Here is a 12,163-nt window from a genome sequence, read left to right on the forward strand (position 1 = left end):
TTGACAATCAAAAGTTAACATTTGCAATATTAATTTTCTTATTCTGCCATGTTGCAAATGCCGTTTTCTGGAGCAGAATTATGAACAACAACAACAACAACCATAAAAATAAGAAACACACTCCGGGCTGCGGTGACAAACATGACCATTTTATTTTGCCAAAAAAATAAATAGAAAATATAATAGCATAAAATAAATTAACTAAAATAGGCCACGGTTATTAGCTATTAAGTGACTAGAAGAATGTCAAAAATCTCCAAATAATGCGCTTTTTCAAATATCTCCAGGTGCCAGTGGGTCTGTTCTCTTTACAGTTCTTTACATGCGTATCTTCATGCGTTCGTTGGCGGGAATTCGAATATGAGCCTGCTAACTTGCAGCGGTTGAGGCTATGAGTGTTCTTTGTGGTCATTCATCTTTCTCAACTTTACGGAGTACTGTACGTACGCGCGAAACTCGTGGGTATTTCGTAATGTTTTTGCATATTTAAGCCATTCAAGATATTGGAACCAGGTTGTTCAGAGTAGGAGTTTAAGGGACTCCCTGTGGTTGAGGTGTTCTTGTACTTTTGTGGCGACAAGAAGCCTTGCTTTGTCACAAGATTCCTCACAGAGTCTTCGAATTCGTTCTTCTTTCGTAAAAAGTTATTTCTACTCATGGCGCTGGGTCAGTGGATTTAATACTTCAAAGATTGCGAAATCTTCATAGTACCTTTATCAGGTGTATATTTTACAAAAGACTTACGTCTGGACATTATTCAGTCGTCGAGTTTTCGTCGACGTGTACGTATACACATTTCGTTTCAAGGTATTAGTTTCAGCTCAGAACCCTAGGCCTCTGACTTTTAAAACGAGATTGCAGTATTAAAGTACAAGGAAAAATGGCAGATTCTTCTTCAGTTAGCGTGGATCTAAGCGTTATGAAACGGATGGTCAAAGATTTCACTGCTGGAGCGATCGGGGGAACTGCGTGTGTGTTTGCTGGACAACCTTTTGACACTATAAAAGTCAAGATGCAGACTTTTCCTACACTTTTCAAAACTGCGTTTGATTGTGGCGTAAAAACGATTAAACAAGAAGGATTTAAGGGACTGTACGCTGGCACAATTCCTTCGTTAGCTGCAAACATTGCGGAAAACTCTATTCTGTTCTTATTCTATGGTCAATGTTTATCAGTTGTGAAAAAGATTGTGGGGAAGCAAGATGAAAAGGAGTTGAGTATATTGAACAGAGCTTTTGCTGGAAGTGGAGCCGCTGTTTTCTCCTCGTTTGCTTTATGTCCCACGGAATTAGTTAAATGCAGACTTCAAGCTCAACACCAAATGAATATTATGGCTGGGAAGACTGGAATTAAGAGGTACTTACTCATATTTTACTGCTATTTTGATCAGGTTTCAGGTTTCCAGTGGTTGTCGTAAATTTTATGCACATATCATTGGCTCCTGCTGGGGACACTCCCCCCCCCCACACACACCTGCCCCCCCCCCCCCACTTCAAGGCCCACCAGGAAGATTGTAAAAAGGATAAACAATCTGTATGATATTCCTTAGGGGGATTTTTATGAAGTGTAGTCCCTAGATTCTTTAGTCATAAATGACTGCCCAGTGCTTCCCCTTCAAATTTCTTGAATTCCCCCCCCCCAGGGGCAAAGATTCTAATAAAATATTATACAATTCCCCTGTTTTCCCTACTATATATGGGCAGCAGGTCAACACCACAGGAAAGCCAGTGATTTATTATTATTATTATTATTATTATTATTATTATTATTATTATTATTATTATTAATATATAAACCACAGTTTGTTTATACATTTATCTATCAAGAATGTATAAAACAAAAAACCAAATTTGTTAATCAAGTTGCGCCACTTAAAATGTGTGTGAAAGAAAAAAAGAGTGAACCATTCGGAGCTCAAAGCCAGGATTTAGCAGAAAATAAAATTTTAAAAATCTATGCTAATTAAGATCAGATATCCAAACCACTGCCATCATTGGTTATGATTTCTTTTATTTTAGCTTAATGAATGAGATTGAGAATGCTGGATCAATATTCCAACACAATAACCAGAACACTACGTACTGTACCTCACTTTACAAGTCCAAAAGTCTGAACGCATTTTTATTTAGAATTACAGATATGAAATTAATATGACCTTCTCTGTGTATCATTATCTTCAGTGGTGTAATGCAAGTGACAATGCAGATTATCCGTGAGGATGGCTTTTTGGGTCTTTTTCGGGGATTGACGCCAACATTGGTTCGTGAGGTACCAGGATACTTCTTCTTCTTTGGAGGCTATGAGCTGAGCCGATACCTACTTACACCAAAGGGAAAAACTGTTGATGAGATTGGTAAGATTCTTTGTGTTTTATCCTTGACATTTCTCCATGTTTTAGATGGAATAGAAGTTGGTGGAAGACGTACCAGATTATTTAGTGTGCATTCTCTTAAGGATGGTTTTTACTAGCAATAGAGTGGTAGTCGTAGTTTCAATCAGAGTCGTAAGGGTGCTTATGAATTGATGAAAATTGGAAATCAGAGTCATAAGTGGTGTCGTAAGCTCAGCAGAATCAAAGTTGAAAGAATCAGAATGTTTCCATTTTTTCCCGACCAATTCCAGAACATGACTCCATCGCTTATGATTCAGCGAAAACTAGATTGTTAGGGTCATAAGCAGAAGCCATAGAACAAACCAATCATAATGCTAGCTCTCAGGCTTTTTTAGTACTTCCTGTATGCTTGCAACTCCACAATTTAGTTTTGACAGGATCAAGCAACAGATTCATAAGTGGAATCTGCAAACTCTGCTTACAGTTCTGTTGGCTTGATTTTCACTCGATGGTAATGCTTTAAGTGTCTGATTATGACTCAGACTCTAAGTCTGTCACTAGTCGGGCTAGGAAAAACCAGCCTTTAACAACCTTTCCAAGTTAAGACCATTTTAGTTGCCGGCTGGCGACTAAAATTGAGAAGAAGGATTGAAAGTGTGAGCTTAAATTAGTGACTAAATTTTTCACTGGCGACCAAACTTAAGCAGTCGGTGGCCAAATGGCCACTAAGGAAATCAAAGTCTCTTCGAGATGTCGACGTTTTTGCATGAAGTATGTTTCGAAGGTTTATCCTGTGCATTGTTCTTCGAACTTATCATTACAGTTTCTTTGTAGTTTAGTTTAACAATTTCCTATCTTCGCGGAGGAAATGCAGCCATATAATTTTGTCAAAAATGGCTCGTCCGCGCCGGGTATTTATACACATATTCCTTAACATTACACAAATAAACAGTGCAAATTTCACCGAGATCTGACAATTCTATACTTTAAAATTGCAAGGACCTTTCGAGGCAGTCGATTACGGCAGCGAAATTAGCAAATGAAACAGCAAAATATGCGTTCGACGCTTTGTTTTTGCGACGCCATATTTGAATTGTTATAGCCGGATAGACCGCTGTTCAATGTGTTCAAGGCCGTATCGTTACGATTGCTCAACGAAAAAGCACGAAAAAGAATACGGATATTTCCGACTACTGTCGGAGAAAACATTGCGCATATAATTGGGGCGTAAACAAATCGTTACACTCAAGCTGCGTTTTGTCTAGGCTCTGCGAGGGTCGGATATCAAGACCCAGGATTAAAAAAAAGCCATATATACAGTGAATGCTTTCAAATTATATTTGAAGATGAAATACGAAAGAATTTTGCTGTCTTTGACTGAAATTCCACTCGAACTGCGTAGATACGATCGCATGTTGTAAAGCCGATTCATGCAACATTGCTGTCATTCCCTGTCAACGCGAGGTCACGTCCCTAACGACCTAGGCTGATGACGAAATAGAGTTGCGCTTGCATGTAGCGACCAAATTTGGCCTAATTTTTAACCGCTCCTAAGCTAAAAGAAGCCCCATCTCTTGTATTTGTTTTAACTTCAATAATATCTTTGAAAAGAGCGAGTTTTTTGGTATGGTTTATTTTTGACATTTGTAATTTTTAAACGATGTGAGTGCTAGTGCTTATTTATTCGTGTTTTAGTTACGCAATCCATTGTTTGTGCGACGCTTTTTATAGATCGCCTTTCAGACACACGTGTGTTGAGATAAGAAAGCTGACATGCCACTTTTAAAATTGTTATATAACGTTTGTAAATGTGACAAGTCACGTTTTTTTCACGAGATCGCAAGTGATCACCCACAGCGGAAAGTAATCCTTTGAGAAATTAAAACAGTCCCTTGATAAATTAAAAAAGTCCCTTGAGAGTTTACAAATATGTGGTTCCAAATTTTGTCCACATAACCCCTATTCTACGTTTTTAGCTTGTAAACAAGCAAAAACGTCGAAAAAAAAAACTTGGAGGGTTGTTTAACCAAACCAGTCGACTTGAACCAATTTGATAAGAATTGTTTTCATGTAATTCCTCTCTAGGCCTACCTGTGCAACAGAGAGTAATTTCAGTGTACATTGCTTTTGCAGGTGCTGTGCGGCTTATTTTCTCTGGTGGAATGGCAGGTGTTTCTCTCTGGGTTGCTATATTTCCTGCAGATGTTATCAAGTCTCGTATTCAGGTACTGTAACTTCACATTTATATTGTCCTTAATACTTCACTTGGGAGGCGTGGTGGCCTAATGGGAAGTGCGCTGGACCCTGTATCAAGCGGTCTGGGTTCTAGCTTTGGCTGAGGCACTGCATTGTGTTCTTGGGCACGACACTTCACTCTTATAGGCGCCTCTCTCTACAAACCAGATATTCAGTCACTTTCTGCTACGGAAACCAGGATAAGCTCTGGCCTGATGGGCCACTGGGCTCAAATGCAGATTTTATCGTAATACTACATATGAAGCCTTCAATTTCCTACTTTGCACTTGTTTGGTGATAGTTTCTACACTTCCTCTCCTTTGCACCTCAATCCTATTTAAATTCCCATTGACCAGAACTACTTCTTTCTCTCTCTTAACAGATATTGACTCAGGGCTCTGATAGAGTTCCAGGTTTTTTTGAAACTGGCATTATGATTGCTCGGAAAGAAGGTAACTTGTGGAATTGAATTTTGGTGCATAATTATAATGTTAAGTTGAAGGCACTTTTGAACACGAACTATGCCATACCACAAGAAGCAAACACTGCTTTAAGTATTAAAACATAAGGTTGGCCTAGTATTTTTCTTCACTGCCATTTATTTAATAATTCTTTTTTGTCAACCAAACAAGACAATTTATGCTGTTAAGGCTCTATTAAGCCCCTGTGGGGCGTTTTTCTAAGACCTTTTGAGAAGGGGGAGCTTAATTAAGAGTGAGTCAAGTCATATTTAGAGATGGAGGGCAGGGGGGGGGGGGTTATTTCAAAACATATATTTGTTAGGGTACATATACAAGAACAAATGTGGACTTGGCAAGAGGGGGCAAGGGGGGGCATCAAGGGGGAGGGGGGTAAGAGGAGGGGAGCATAAAGGAGAGGGGGCTCTTAGTACAAAATTTAACTTCTAGTGGATTATCTTACAGTCATTTAATTTTGTGGGGTGCTTTCTGGCACTTGCATACCAAAAGGATCTTGAGCCATCACCAGGGGCGGATCCAGGATTTCAAAAGGGGGGGTGGATGGCAGACCATATTTATTGAGGGGTGGTAGAGAAAATGCCCTTACTAAAAAAATAGGAAACTTTTGCGCGAAAAGTGGCGGCAGACGGCGAAACGTGGCGTAACAACAACCAGACATGAGCGAGAGCTAATTTTTCTTTCTTTCTTTTTTTTTCTATTTCAAAAAAAGTGACATTTCGAATTTTTTTTTACTGAGAAATGGGGGGGGGGTGGATATCCACCCTATCCACCCCCTGTATCCGCCCCTGATCACATACCTGCTTCTCTGAGTTTGGACAATTTTTTTCTCAACAGGGCCAAGGGCTTTATACAAAGGTCTGGGACCAACAGTGGTACGATGCTTTCCAGCATGCGGAGCATTGTTTGTGGCTTACGAAGGAACACAGAAACTTTTTAGCGATATTTAGATCACACCACACACTACTAACAGTGGTTTCCTTACGACTGCCACAAGGCCACAACTTAACTATTTCAAAGATCACAGTTTACTTTATGCAGCAGCAATCGAAAAAGAAACTGTACAAAAAAGTGTAAAAACAGAAAAAGAAACATGTGCAATCGGTGCCAAAAATGTGAAAATATAATGTACCGGTAAGCTAAGTTCTCATTTTTCCAGCCAATAATAAATTATTGTTCCTGACTGGTTATAAGAAAAAGGGATGTATACTCCTATTCGTAAGAGCATTACAGTGCAATATTTTTAGAGACTTAAATAAGTTCAACAAATACAAAACCGAAGTGGACTTGTGAAGTACTTTGATAGTCAATTTAAAACCACTGTTTGGTGATTGATCTTTTTAAATTATTGCAAATTGTCATTTTTGTCTTTACTGTCCATTTAACCCCTTTCTTAGTGCACCTGGCATTTGTAAAACAAACTAAATTAATGTGTCAACATGAGGTTGTAAACAACATGGTTTAAGGTTTGAACAGTACAAGCTACAAGGAGAATATTTTGGAAGAAATCGCTTTGGCATAACCACAGCATTACAAGAAATACTTTTAAAATGAATACACTTTAAACTTTGCTTCAAATTTTATTTTTGTTTGAAGTGGTAGTGAGATTTATTTATTATTTTTATTTAATTAAATGCCCACAATGTTATTTGGGTCTTCAATCTCAATACTGGTATACCGTAAAATTCCGGTTATAAGCCCCCCTGGTTATAGGCCCATCAACCTGGAAACAAAAAAATACATCCGGTCATAAGCCCCCCTCTACCGGATGATAGTACTGAACAGGGCAAAATGTTGCTAAGTTGTGCGTTTTTAACTTATTTCGAATTATTTAAACGTATTTCGATCAACACTCCCGAGACTCGTTTCGAAACGTTTCTTTTCCTTCCGCTTATAAGCCCTCCCGAATATAAGCCCCTCCGCTTATAAGCCCACCCAAAAACCCTTACGAAGTTGTATAAGCCCAGGGCTTATAACCGGAATTCTACGGTTTACAAATAATAATATAAAGTTCACATAAAATATGAGCACTATGGACTATATAATTTCTATGTAAATATAGTAATACAGTGTGTATGGAATTGTACATGTATATTGTGTGGTATTCAATATTGCAGGTAATAGTCCAAGTAAAACAATGCTACACATAAAATTATGTCAGTTTTTTTTAGCATTATTTATATTTTAGTTTCTTTAAGGTATGAACTTCTCAAAAGTCAAAAGTTATTATTATAAGGAAATCATAAAATTATATTGTTTTAGAAAATTGAATGGTAAGATTTATAGTGCCGTGTCTAAAATAATGTATATGCCTCAGTTTCTTTTTAACTGTTTGTGAAGAATGTTTACAAATTGTGTGTGCTATGGATAGGTAATTTAATGGAGTGTACAATATGCCCTATCTGGGACAAAATAATTAATTTGAATACAATCTGGTTGCATTAATAATAAATATTATAGTCTCACAACTAGTGCATGTATCATGATTCTTAGTACCAGTAAATGTTTGTAGACCACTAGCCTGCAAACAGGCTCACACTTGGGAATTTGCTGGACTTCTCCCCCAGCCTTCTCTGTCTCACTTCACTCATCGACTCATTCTCACAGCTTTACACCTTGAAAACGTATATTTCCTCCTACCCATCCCTGCATAGAAAAATATACAAAAGCAACATACCCCCAACCCAACTTCTTTATTTTACTTGTGATCAGAGTGGTGGGTGACAGTATTGATAAAGAATTATTAGCAATTGGTAGTGAAAAGTGTTTAGGTGTTAACTCAGCTCAATCAGTTTCCTTTTTCACTACTGTCAATCATCTGAGCGGACCTCAAGAAAAAAGGTCACATCTGTTAGTTGTGATTGGTAGATTTTCCTCTATTATGTTTGTTTCTGTTTTTTTTTTTCAAAGTTGTCGGCTGTCACGATTATTATTACAATTGATGGCAGCAAAAAATGCAATCGGGTTTTGAACTTCTGAGTTCACATGCTGTTGAAAGGCAAATTTATTTTTTATTAGCAAATTGTGTGGTATTATCAGTAATGAGTGTGAATATTTCAGTTACCACATCCCACATCAGGTTTCTGAGAACTGGGCCCAGAGGTGATTAATGAGCCTGGAAAATATCCTTCAGCCAATCATATCATTTGTCACACAACACCACTATCATCTACCATAATAAATATATAACGCTTTAATATCTTTTAAAGCTATGGTAAATAGACTAAATATTTTACTACAACATTTCTTATGAGAGTGACAAATTTGCTTAGACCAAACTTAGCCATGATTGGACCGTTTACAAATATAAACAGTCTCAGTGTTGTGGCTTTGTTAACCCATCTAATAATATTCCTCGTAGGTAACATTATTTTACTGCCAAGCAACTTTTAAAACAACTTTTAAATAAACACAAATTAGCTAGCAGGGCTAAAAAGGGAAAGAGTGCATGAATGTCCTGATCAGAGTTTGACCATAGCCGGCACTGTGCTTTATTTGATCATGTAAAAATAGTACTTTTCATAGGATGCTTGTAGATCATAAACTGCTACCCTAATGCCTTTTATAAATTTCACAAGGGTTAGAATTTTGATATGGAAAATATATTGAAAATATATGTCATGTTATATGTCTTTTCAGAGTGTGATCAATCATGTACGTAAATATACTATTTTTCTCGGGGTTAAATTTTGTGTTCTGACAAGATTTGCCAATTGCAAAATAATAAATGAAAATATAACCTCCATGAAAATAAAAGGCATAGTGGGGTATTCATGTAAATGTATCTCTATAAAAGATAATCTTTGTTTTTATAATATCATGAAATGCATCCTTTAAATAATTTTACTAGTACGAAGTCCTCCAAAATATTAATTTTAATACTTTCAGCAATCAGACACAAAGAACAACTTAAAAGGTGTCCAAACTTTAACAGCTATGGTTACTTCTCCAACAGACAGCTGAAAACATCAAGATATTTTCTTGATATACTAGCCTCTTAATCCTGAGAGGTAATAAAATATCAAAAAGAAATGAAATAACTATACTGATATCTTTGAAACTAAAAGGTTCAATTACCTAGATGACTAGCAAGTCAAATCTTCCATTTATTTCTGTTAAATAACCCTCAAATTTTCTTACTCTCATGAGGCCCTGCCAGGGTAAATTCCAACAAGCGACATGGCCCATAAAGTAACGACAGCATACTAATAAAATCGTGACAAACGACACCACTTTTGGAAAAACTTAAATTTCGACAAGGACAAGCAATTTTCCTTCAATTTAATTACCGACAGCGACATAAAGAGCGATAAAACAGCGACACAGCACAATTTAAAATTTAGACAAGCGACACGGGAACCCCCCTGGCAGGGCCTCTCTCAGGGCATAATGTGCTAATATTTTTGTTATTTTAAACACTGGATATGTTTTTTACGTATAAGTTATAAGACAAAGAAGCTTGCTTGTGTAAAATAAATAAAGCTATTGTTCTGGCTGACAGTCCACCTGAAAGTCGATATGGTAATTTTTCGCTTGGCACGGGAATTGGCGCCAAGTCTGACGTAACCTTGGTTTCGAACAGGAATCCACGTGGCAAAATATGAGTCGAAAAATTCAAACAAAATATAATTTTCACGATCAATATAAGTACAATAGATCTCTTTTCAAGAACACATTAAACTCGAATAAGGGTTGTTCCATAAACTCTGTTCTTTAATGATTTTCACCGTGTGCCGTTTTTCCCGAGTTCCTTCGCCCGTTCTGTAGCGGCGTTTACAGCCTTCATCAAAGCCCCTCGAAAACCACACTCCTCAAGAGCATTTATCCCCGCAATTGTTGACCCCCCCGCGGAACAGACAGCATCTTTAAGTTCCCCGGGATGTTGTCCACTTTCTAAAACCATTTTAGCCGCTCCAGCACATGTTTTCGCCGCTAATTTCATGGCTTCTTGGCGGTTTAAGCCAGCTCTAACAGCGCCGTCCGCTAGTGCTTCGATTGCTAGGTACAGGTAAGCAGGTCCCCCACCGGTTAAAGCCGTCATCACATCCATTAATTCCTCTTCAACATCAAAGCAGTACCCCACAGAAGACATCAGCTGATGAACAAACGTGTAATCTTCATCGCGAGCGAATTTTCCGAATGTTACAGCCGTGACACCTTCACGAAATTGCACGGGAGTGTTAAGCATCATTCTCACGACACGACTTCTTCCCGGTAAATAATTTTGAAGATAATCCAAAGTGACTCCAGCCGCTATCGACGCCATCATATGATTTCTTGTTGCCACAGGCGAAATTTCCTTTAAAACCTCAGGGAAAACTTTGGCTTTTATAGCGAGGAAAACGAAATTACTTTCCTTCATAACGGCTTTATTATCGTTGGTCGTGTTGCACCCCAGTTTGTTAAACTCACTCAAGTCTCTTTCTGAAGGAGCGCTGGCGAAAATTTCATTTGCTTTGATTATTCCCGCGGATAAAAATCCTTTAGCAAGTACTTGTGCTGCCTTTCCTCCGCCAATAAATCCTAACGACGAAATCAAACTCATGGCTGGCGGGCAAAAGATCAGTAAAGATCACAAATCTATCGATCGTAAACTTGAACGTGTTCTTGCTTCGCGAAGACAAAGAAGTTTGTGGAATGATTCGTCCAATGAAAAACTCGCGCATTTTATTCGACAGCCAATCAAATCGAAAATAAAGAACAAAAGAAGAATACTGTGCGCGTTTTGTTACATTTTGTCACGCAAAAATTGACTTATCTTGTACAGATCAGTTTTTTAGGAACCAAGAATCTCACTTTTCTTGATTAAAAGTAAATTCTTTTCAGGGGTTAGGCAAGGAATTTATTTCAAGTGGTCTGATTTCACTCAGAGGCATTATATTGGCCGCGTGCACACGATACCCCCACATAATTGGTATGAAAATAATTGCATCATCTTTCAAAAAAACAAAGGCGAGGGTTAGAAGCTTCTCAGGGACCAATATAATAAATTAGCTCCTTCATTCCAACAGAGATGTGATAGAATTTATTTTAGAAATTATTTGAAAAGATATTCTTGGACATAATTGCTTTAAAACCGGTTATCGACATTACGTGTAGAACGGTTCGAGATTAACGACTGAAAAAGAAGAAAGGGGTCTTTGTCTTTTGAATGCACGATTTATCAATGACAGGAGCCAATACAGACAACTGGTTTTAAATTTCCTGTAGACAATGCAGCACTTTTCAAATTTACCTTTATTGATTGCGTTTTGTGCCATAACAATAGAATCTTGCGATGCCTTCCCTCGTCTTTTGGAGTGGCGATGACGTCAACATAGGATACCGGAGAGTGCGGAGACGCGAAATACTTACGCATCCAAAACTAGGCACTGTTTTACTATATTCAATGTAGTCTCCCTTTCTATTCATTCTAAACATGGACGGGCTCATGAGAACAGCCACAGAAGGAAAAAAAGTCGGTTGGCGCTTACTTTGACTTCAAAGGCGACATTTATGAAATCTGGATGGAGGTGGCATCGATCTCCAGCGGGGGGTGGGGAGAGGGAGGGGTGGGTCAAGAAAAGATACATTGATATCCGAGAGAAAACCTTACTTTTACATATTTAGCGAAACAGATCTTGACATTGCCAAGACAAAATGTATACAAGCAAGCAACAGTACTATTCCAAACAGCAGGCCAACCACAGCTGTGATAACAAAGAAGAGGAGGAAGTTGAACACACCTGCGCACGGCACGTCTCAACCATATAAGGTAACGTTAACAAATTGAGCTGGTCTGTGGGAATTAAAGGGAAGTGAACACTTGGATCACCAAGGCTAATCAGTTATTCAAGATCTGTAAATCCAGGAACATCAGCTTTAAAACCTCACGCGGTGTTTTCAAAATTGCGACACTTGGTGTGTGGGTTTATATATGGTCTATAAAAAGTGCGCGATTGTTTAAAAAAACATCGCAGTGGAATCCTCATACCCGTGGTTGGAAACTTTTTAATGCCTTTTGCACCAAAAAAGTGTGTCAGATCGCCCACACATTTAATTTGTAAAAACAATCAACCACCGCAAAGACGGAATTATTTCTGACTCAGTATCACTAGGTGAGAGTACGCGTGGTGGTTTA

General features: G+C 38.1%; 2 protein-coding genes and 1 long non-coding RNA gene across 3 annotated transcripts in view; 1 reads left to right on the top strand and 2 right to left on the bottom strand.

Annotated features, from left to right (window-relative positions):
• Positions 1-12,163, bottom strand: part of LOC144653721 (uncharacterized) — a 35,271-nt gene that overhangs the window by 15,814 nt on the left and 7,294 nt on the right. The gene's annotated exons all lie outside the window — the stretch shown is intronic.
• On the top strand, positions 412-7,514 carry LOC144653699 (mitochondrial ornithine transporter 1-like). The gene is made up of 5 exons (XM_078513758.1): positions 412-1,356; positions 2,181-2,353; positions 4,466-4,557; positions 4,950-5,019; positions 5,881-7,514. The coding sequence occupies exons 1-5, from the start codon at positions 881-883 to the stop codon at positions 5,991-5,993; spliced, it is 924 nt and encodes a 307-aa protein (XP_078369884.1). The 5' UTR covers positions 412-880; the 3' UTR covers positions 5,994-7,514.
• LOC144653700 (pyrroline-5-carboxylate reductase 1, mitochondrial-like) lies at positions 9,764-10,684 on the bottom strand. Its single transcript, XM_078513759.1, has one exon. It carries the CDS (start codon positions 10,586-10,588, stop codon positions 9,767-9,769), a length of 822 nt encoding a protein of 273 aa, XP_078369885.1. The 5' UTR covers positions 10,589-10,684; the 3' UTR covers positions 9,764-9,766.

The sequence above is a fragment of the Oculina patagonica genome, chromosome 5, assembly GCF_052425735.1.
Source record: "Oculina patagonica isolate OP01 chromosome 5, crgOcupat, whole genome shotgun sequence".
Lineage (NCBI taxonomy): Eukaryota > Metazoa > Cnidaria > Anthozoa > Scleractinia > Oculinidae > Oculina > Oculina patagonica.